Consider the following 9,195-nt stretch of genomic DNA (forward strand, 5'->3'; position numbering starts at 1 on the left):
AAGGGGAAGAAGGAGGGGGGACTGGAATTAAACAAAGTTAAAGCCAAGGATCTCACCCCAAATCTGCAAATCGTGACTCTAAAGGGTTAATCAGCAACTCGCAACAGCCACCTGGCCCTCTCGCTGAAACGTTTTCATAGGGACTTTGAATTACTAATTGGGTTGTATTTAATATTAAACATTATGTGCACGATAAAAAAAAATAGTACTAGCGTAAAGAAGAGAGGAGAAAAGTGGCTTTACAGAGAATATCACAATGCCTGTCTGAAAGTGTTTCAGATCCCAATACTCCTACTCCAAGGCAAGGGCACCCGAGTTCCCGAGGTTCCTCCCACTTCCCGCATTTATTAAAGTTGTCTCCTCTAATGCTCGCTGATTACCGTCACCCCAAGGTGAGCTGGACAGGGGCAGGACTTCGCAAGGGACGGGTGGGGTGAAGAGTGTCAAAGGCTCCCCTTCATGTACACAAACACACCCCCTTCCAGCCCCTCCCAACGCTTTGAAATCCCAATCCTGCTTTGTTGTCTTCCCCGGAGGGGCCGGAATGCTCGGAGCCCGCAGTATAAAGGCAGCCTCGGTGGCGGTGGCGGCGCAGAGCCCTGCAGTCAGGGTCAGGACTCTGGGACTGGTGGAGGCGCTCGGAGCCCTGTCTCTGCAACTGCGCCAACACAGCTCCGTGGGGACTAGGCGTGCAAAGTGACATTCCTCCTTTCTCTTTTTCTCCCTTGAGTCCTTCTGAGATGACGGCTCTGGGCACAGCGGGTGCTGCCCGGGTCTTGGTCGCCCTGGTGGCTGCGGCTCTTTGCGGTCACCCTCTGCTGGGAGTGAGCGCCACCTTGAACTTCGTTCTCAATTCCAACGCCATCAAGAACCTGCCCCGACCGCTGGGCGGCGCTGCCGGGCACCCAGGCTCCGCAGTCAGCGCGGCTCCAGGAATTCCGTTTGAGGGAGGCAGCAAGTACCAGACCATTGACAACCACCAGGTGAGAAGGGTCTTGGGGATCGGGAATACTGCGATCCTAAACGGGTCTCATCTGGGGACGAGGGCGCAGAACGGGCTGTGTAAGAGTAGTTCAAGGTGCGTTTGGCGACTGCCTTTGGGAGCAGTGAGCGGCAACAGTTTTTGGAGAGGTGGGCTGAAAGGGACTGTGAGGAGTCCAGGAGTGTGGTACTGGGTGCCCAAGTGCCTCACCCTCTCCCGGCCCCGTTCCCGCAGCCGTATCCGTGCGCTGAGGACGAGGAGTGCAGCACAGACGAGTACTGCGCGAGTCCCACCCGCGGAGCCGGTGCGCAAATCTGCCTCGCCTGTCGGAAGCTCCGAAAACGCTGCATGCGTCACGCTATGTGCTGCCCTGGGAATCACTGCAAAAACGGTGAGTCGGGAAGCTCTCTTGCGGACTCAAACCGTCCTCTGCTTGCGCGCCTACAGCTGAGACAATGCTCTCAGCTGAGAACACTTTGGCACTACCTTGCCAATGGGAGTTCAACGTGCGAGGATCCCCAGAAAGGATTTCAGGCTAGTCTTTAACCTGGGAGCAAAGATAAGTACGGAGGTCTTGGAGCTCCTTATATCCCTGTGTGCCCCTCGATTGCTTAAGAGGGCGTCTTACCTCAGAGTGGACACTTCCATAAGAATTTGTCTAGAGAGACTTGATTCAACTTGAGAATGAAGATGGGCAGGGAGGTGGAACTTACAGAGACTCCAAGGAAATCAGAACGTCCATTTAGTTGCCTGTTTAATTTTTCTTACCGTACTTCTCACAGCTCTGCCAGATAGCCTCTTTCAAGATCTGCGTTCAAGCTGTTGTTATTTCGAGCGATTTATCTGTGCAGATCATTCTTTAAGGAAATCTTGATGCCCTCACATCCTGGCTTCTCCATCTTTATCTGCCTCTACCTCCTGCTATCTTAAAATAAGTACTCCTCCCCCCAACCACAGATCCACGAAATTTTAATGTCTCAGAGAGGTAGACTCAGCCCAAGAAGGCTCCAGAAATAAACTTATGGGTGGCGATCCTCCTTAGGACCCAATAATACTCTGGGATGAACTAACTAAATCTCTCTGTAATATAGAAATTATACAGTAAAGTAATTGGTGGAAAAGAGTGTAATCTTCCAGGCAGCAGGCATTGCATTTGCTTAACTTAGTCTGGCAGAATCCTTATAGCACAGAGGGCAGAAAAGTTATTTTTAAATACAATTTTTTAAGTGACTGATTTTATTTTTCTTATCCCAAGGGTGATATTAAAATGGGCAGAAATTTCATTGCCACTACCATGGTTGCTGAGGAAGTATTTCAAGTGTCTAGATGGGGGCTGTTAAGTATGAGTGCACAGTGCACACACTGATGCTTCTGTCCATTAGGGAGTTTTGCTTTAACACTAGGAAGTTTGGCTCATGTTTAATGTCACCACAACGAGGTAGCTCAAGTTGGCAGAGGCATAGCAGACTTCCACTGTCACAGCTATTAGCAGGAACATATTACAGCTCTGGAGTTAATCACTATCTCCTGCTTCCTTAGGGATATGCATGCCTTCTGATCAAAATCATTTCCATCGAGGGGAAATCGAGGAAACCATTATTGAAAGCTTTGGTAATGAACACAGTACCTTGGATGGGTACTCCAGAAGAACTACACTATCTTCAAGAATGTATCATACCAAAGGTAGGTGAAAGGATCTAAAGACTTTTTTGTTAGCACATTTATAGTATCTTTTGGATTACCTTAATGAAATAACGCAGGCTTAGCAGTGACCAAGTACTTTCCTATTGTCTCCCCAGGACAAGAAGGTTCTGCCTGTCTTCGCTCATCAGACTGTGCTGCAGGATTGTGTTGTGCTAGACATTTCTGGTCCAAGATCTGTAAACCTGTTCTCAAGGAAGGTCAAGTGTGCACCAAGCACAGGAGAAAAGGCTCCCATGGGCTGGAGATATTCCAGCGCTGTTACTGTGGAGAAGGTCTGTCTTGCCAGATACAGAAAGATCACCATCAAGCCAGTAATTCTTCCAGGCTTCACACCTGTCAGAGACACTAAGCCAGCTGTCCGAACACAGTGGACTCCATTTACATAATATATGTTATGAAAACCGTTTGTGACTTTTGTGAGCTCAATCCTTAAGGATGTACAAGTTCTGTGGTTACAGTTAAGCATTCCAATAATACCTTCCGAAAATCTGGAGTGTAAGAGCTTTGTTTCTTTATGGAACTCTCCTGTCATTGATTGCAGTAAATTACTGTGTTGTAAATTTTCAGTGTGGCACTTACCTGTAAATGCAACAAATCTTTTAATTATTTTTCTAAAGGTGCTACGTTGTCTATTGTTCCTCTTGTCATGTAAATTTTTGTACACATTGATTGTTATCTTGACTCTGATAAATACTCTATATTGAATTGAAATAAATACTTTCAGCTTATTCTATATTGAATTGAAATAAATACTTTCAGCGTATACTTCCTAAATGTAAAACCCTTCCCCCTTTTAATTCTAGAATCTAGAGTGTAAAGAGCTTTTGGAATGATGATAGGTATGTAAGATTTATCATAAAAATATTATTTTCCCAAATGTATTATCTCAGTACTTAGATCCTATTTATCTCTAGGTTGTGACAGTCCTTGAAATAAAATTTAACTTAATACCATGAAATATTAAAAGTATAGATAAATTTTGGCAGTGTGATCTTAGAGGGCTGTATGTGCCAGGGTGTGTGGGAGTGTGTTTGTGTGGGTGTATAAATACAGTTGACAAATATATGCAGATTTTGTACCAAATTAGTGCATCTGACCTATCTTAAATACTACTTCATGCCAGGAAGACCTGTTCCAACTACTTTGCTTTGTAAATAATTATTACCTAAAAATCACAAATCCTCTCTCATTTTGTTCTTTGCTTCTCTTGCTAGGTGAATTGACTATTTCAATTTTTGTTCAACCAGACATCTGTTCACTGGAAAAGGATAGGATATACTGTTTAAAAGAAAACCCACAGAAATGAAGCCTAAACTGGCTTTGTATTTGCATTTGCCAACTTTGATACTGATAAATCTGATGCTCTCTCTGAAGAAGAGAGCAACTGTCCCAATTCACACCTATTCTGTAATATTCAAAAAGTCTACATCAAAACCACAAAATGCTAGGTCCAAGGCATTCCAGAGAAAAGTCACTGATCAATTTGTCTAAAAAGTTTCATGAAATAACACAGATGTCCTAGAATGTTTGCTGTTTTTGTATTCCCGGAAGTGGTTCAATCTCAAGGGGTTTTGCCAACAGGACACAAGTGTTGGTTGGTTCTTGCCCGAGAAGAGAACTGGCGGGATGTCTGCTATTACATTCCTTTTGTTTGGAAGCTCCGGTTTCCTTACCTTGGAGAAACTTTCTTTTTCTACCTGTGCTAGTTGGCTGATGTGCCAAGAAGGCCAATTCTAAGGCCTGCCATCTCCAATAAAGCACAAGAGAGGAAAGGAAACATGAAGCCCTTTCTTCGGAAAGAAGAAAGAAGGGCCTCTGTTTCCAAAAGGGAGAGGAGCAATCATTTAAAAGGCCTTGGTGATGGGATCCCTTCATTTATACAGGAACCAGCTGTGGCCAGACTTCACCTCTGCATGTATCAGCTCATCAGCCCTGGTTCTAGCCCTCCTTGCTTCCCATCCCATAATGGGGATGGGAGAATGAGAAGCCCACCGAGGAGGCATGCCTCTTCCTCCTGCCCAACTGACTACTTAGGAAGGGATATCACAAAGAGGTTCTGCACATCGAAAAAGGTGAAAAAGGAATTTATCAAAACTATAGACACTTTATTAGTAATGGAGGCTAGAAGTTGGAAGTCAGATACAATACAAAATCAAAAGGATCATTTAAAGAATCTCAAACATTTGAGACAACGGCTGCTGAAACTTGAATTTCTAAACAACTTATTTGAATGGAAGATACATGAACTCGGGAATGCATTCCCAAGGTATTTTATCAAACGAGTTTAGCATACTGTACACTATCCTGTACCTTGCACTCTTATTTAACGTGCCTTGCAGATTCTTCTGTGTAATACAGAGAGGTGTCTTATTCCTTTCAACAGTTGCCTTAAGAGTGTAGCCTATTGGAAAAGCTATACCTTAGAGTCACTACTGAGAGATATTGAAATTGTCTCCAGTGTTTTTGTTATGACAAATATTGTGCCATCAGTATAGATTTTTTCTGTGTGTTTTCCTGTACTGATATAGTTGTAGGATAAGACAATGACTCGTTTTTGAAGGAAAATTCAAATTTAAAAAGCATGCTTGCTGTAGCTACTCATAAGGTCTAATGTGGGCAAAATGACGAGATGTCTCTTATCAAGGATCCAGTGAGGATTAAACTTTATGCAGTTTAACTGCATAACAGGAGGAAGAGAGAAGAGGTGTATCTTATCAATTTCACAGTAAACGATAATCTATGACATTCAGTTAAAGGTAGCCTTGTTCTATTGCTTTGATTTTGAAATAATTATTAAATAAAAGTGCAAACAAGTCATTTCCCTATCCCCTCTTCTTATTTTGCTAGGAAAATTCAATAGTACAAACTTTGCTTTACTTGAAATCTATTGATAGGAATGAACATGGGAATATATTGTTTAAAAGAAAAATACAGACATGCAGGCTAAATATTGCTATTCATATTTGGCAGCTGATCAAAATGCTTTATGGACTCTTCCCATGGTAAATAAAATTGTACTAATTCAATCATGGCATTAGAAACAAAATTATAGAATCAGAAACTGTCAGTTTCAGGATTTCTAACTACATAGTCATACTAGTACTCATTGCCACTTATGGAAATATCAGCTAAAATCATTAAAATTTCCTTCACTTCAAACCTGATTGTTGTACCTAACTTGATCATGTTACTAGCTTTTATATAGTCCTAAAGAAAAATGGACATTGCTACCATTAGGTTTATTAAATGTGTTCCACTGAGTTTTATATTACAATTTTCATACTTCCTAAAATATGACTGAGTACAGTATACAGTACCAAAAAAAAGTAGCTACTTTGAAAAAAGTAGGGAAAACCACTAGGTCATTAAGGTATGACTATATCAAATCCCTTAAAGTGGAAGTGAAAATTAAATTCAAGAGACCAGATCTGGTAGACAGATGCCTGAAGAACTATGGATGGAGGTTTGTGACACTGTACAGGAGGTGGTGACCAAAACCATCCCCAAGAAAAAGAAATGCAACAAGGCAAAATGGTTGTTTGAGGAGGACTTACAAATAGCTGAGAAAAGAAGAGAAGTGAAAGGCAAAGGAGAAAGGAAAAGATAATACCTATATGAATGCAGAGTTCCAAAGAATAGCAAGGAGAGATAAGAAAGTCTTCTTCAGTGAACAATGCAAAGGAATACAAGAAAATATAGAATGAGAAAGACTAAAGATCTCTTCAAGAAAATTAGAAACACCGAGGGAATATTTCAAGCCAAGATGAACACAATAAAGGACAGAAATGGTATGGACCTAACAGAAGCAGAAGAAATTAAGAACAGGTGGCAAGAATACACAGAAGAACTATACAAAAAAGGTCTTAATGACCCAGATAACCACGATGGTGTAATCATTCACCTAAAGCCAGACATCATGGAGTGTGAAGTCAAGTGGGCCGCAGGAAGCATTAATATGAACAAAGCTAGTGGAGGTGATGGAATTCAGCTGAGCTATTTCAAATCCTAAAAGATGATGCTGTGAAAGTGCTGTACTCAACATGCTAGTAAATTGGGGAAACTCAGCAGTGGCCACAGGACTGGAAAAGTTCAGTTTTCATTCCAATCCCAAAGAAGGGCAACGCCAAAGAATGTTCAAACAACTTCACAATTGTTCTCATCTCACATGGTAGCAAGGTAACGCTCAAAATCCTTCAAGCTAGGCTTGGAAAGTATGTGCACCAAGAACTTCCAGACGCACAAGCCGGATTCAGAAAAGGCAGCGAAACCAGAGATCAAATTGGCAACATCCACTGGATTATACAGAAAGCAAGGCAATTTCAGAAAAACATCTACTTCTGTTTCATTGACTATGCCAAAGCCTTTGACTGTGTGGATCACAATAAACTGTGGAAAATTCTTCAAGAGATGGGAATACCAGACCACCTGACCTGCCTCCTGAGAAAACCGTATGCAGGTCAAGAAGCAACAGTGAGAAACGGACTGGTTCCAAATTGGGAAAGGAGTATGTGAAGGCTGTATATTGTCACCCTGCTTATTTAACTTATACACAGAATACATCATACAAAATGCTGGGCTGGAGGAAGCACAAGCTGGAATCAAGATTCCTGGGAGAAATATCAGTAACCTCAGGTATGCAGATGACACCATCCTAAGGCAGAAAAGGAAGAGGAACTAAAGAGCCTGTTGATGAAAGTGAATGAGGAGAGTGAAAAAGCTGGCTTAAAATTCAACATTCAAAAAATGAGGATCATGGCATCTGGTCCCATCACTTCATGGCAAATAGATGGGGAAATAATGTAAACAGTGACAGACTGTATTTTCTTGGACTCCCAAATCACTGCAGATGGTGACTGCAGCCATAAAATTAAAAGATGCCTGTTCCTTGGAAGAAAAGCTATGACAAACCTAGACAGTGTATTAAAAAGCAGAGACATTACTTTGTCAACCAGGGTCCATATAGTCAAAGCTATGGTTTTTCCAGTGGTCATGTATGGACCAAAAATAAGGCTGAGCACCAAAGAATTGATGCTTTCAAACTGTGGTGTTGGAGAAGACTCTCGAGAGTCCCTTGGATTGCAAGGAGATCAAATCAGTCCATCCGAAAGGAAATCAATCCTGAATATTCGTTGGAAAGACTGATGTTGAAGTTCCAAAACTTTGGCCATCTGATGCAAAGAGCTGACTCACTGGTAAGGACCGTGGTGCTGGGAAAGATTGAGGGCAGGATGATAAGGGGGTGACGAAGGATGAGATGGTCGGATGACATCATCAACTCAATGGACATGAGTTTGAGCAAACTCCGGGAGACAGTGAAGGACAGGGAAGCCTGGCATGCTGCAGGGCATGGGGTCACTGAACAACAGTATAAAAATATAAAACAAATACATTATCACCACACCAAGAAAACAGAAAATTAAGAATCTCCATAATTTGGGCACCTGCTGTTTGTTGTTTAGTTGCTTAGTCATGTCTGACTTATTTGTGACCCAAATGGACTGTAGTCCACCAGGCTCCTATGTCCATGGGATTCTCTAGCCAAGAACACTAGAGGGGGTTGCCATTTCTTTCTCCAGGGTATCATTCCCATCCAGTAACTGAACCCATGTCTCCTGTATTGGTAGGCAGATTCGTTACCACTGAGACATCAGGGAAGCTCTTGGGCATCTGATGTTTGTACCAATGCCCATATATATGTGGGACTTTATATGTTTGTCCTAATATTAATGGCTTAGAAAGAAACAGATCAGTAACCAGAGACTACAACCTGGGTAATGCTAGAGAATTTTAATTTAATGTTAACCTATATTGAGCATTTGGTGCTCAATAGGTACTATCCTGACATTTGAAACAATGCACATAGTACCATAACTTCAAGGAGCTCACCATTTAGCAAGAGAGATTATAAACAACTATTAGTGCTGAGGGTCGGTTTAATACAGTGGTTTGAGATGCATTGCTTGAAATTAGGCAGATTTGATATGCAATCATGGCTCCTTCTCTTTCCAACAATGATGTTGGGCAAAGAAGAAAACCTCATTAATAATAATGGAGTGAATGCCAACTTTATAGAGTGTTGATATGAGAATAATGCATGTATTATAATAATACTTAACATTATGGATAGTTTATAGTGAGCACTTAGCAGCAGCAGCAACAGCAGCAGAGTGAGCACTCAATTTTAGGTCTTCACTTGAAAAAACAAATTGGCAAGATATTGTATCATATGTACAAATACCCAATAGATTAAAAGTAATTTAACTGGTCTACAGGTACTCAGTAAAAGCTTCAAGAAAGCAGTGACATTTGATCTATCTTCTTTTCAACATCCTTTTATTTCAAGGGTGAGAAATGGTTTAAACTAGTAGAAAGTATAGATGGATTGGAATGCTACCTCTTATGAAAACTCAGTTATGGAAACTATTCTGCAGACTGGCTATGATTTCTGCTCTACTTTAACTGTACATGTCTAAGGTTTGTCACAGTGGCATCTATTCTGTCCCCAATGC

At 41.6% G+C, this 9,195-nt stretch overlaps 1 protein-coding gene across 1 annotated transcript; it reads left to right on the forward strand.

Moving 5' to 3' along the window:
* Positions 1-533: 533 nt before the first annotated feature.
* Positions 534-3,644, forward strand: DKK1 (dickkopf WNT signaling pathway inhibitor 1). Its single transcript, XM_027529172.1, has 4 exons — positions 534-983; positions 1,217-1,373; positions 2,522-2,665; positions 2,782-3,644. Exons 1-4 carry the CDS (start codon positions 741-743, stop codon positions 3,033-3,035), a joined length of 798 nt encoding a protein of 265 aa, XP_027384973.1. The 5' UTR covers positions 534-740; the 3' UTR covers positions 3,036-3,644.
* The last annotated feature ends 5,551 nt before the right edge of the window (positions 3,645-9,195 follow it).

This window comes from Bos indicus x Bos taurus, chromosome 26, assembly GCF_003369695.1.
Source record: "Bos indicus x Bos taurus breed Angus x Brahman F1 hybrid chromosome 26, Bos_hybrid_MaternalHap_v2.0, whole genome shotgun sequence".
NCBI classification, from domain to species: Eukaryota; Metazoa; Chordata; class Mammalia; order Artiodactyla; family Bovidae; genus Bos; species Bos indicus x Bos taurus.

What these genes read in the sequence shown, in the direction of transcription:
- DKK1 (XM_027529172.1), top strand. Translation starts at nt 741, where the DNA reads ATGACGGCTCTGGGCACAGCGGGTGCTGCCCGGGTCTTGGTCGCCCTG. An exon ending in AGACCATTGACAACCACCAG is followed by an intron (nt 984 to 1,216) that starts GTGAGAAGGGTC and finishes CCGTTCCCGCAG; the next exon opens with CCGTATCCGTGCGCTGAGGA. An exon ending in TGGGAATCACTGCAAAAACG is followed by an intron (nt 1,374 to 2,521) that starts GTGAGTCGGGAA and finishes CTGCTTCCTTAG; the next exon opens with GGATATGCATGCCTTCTGAT.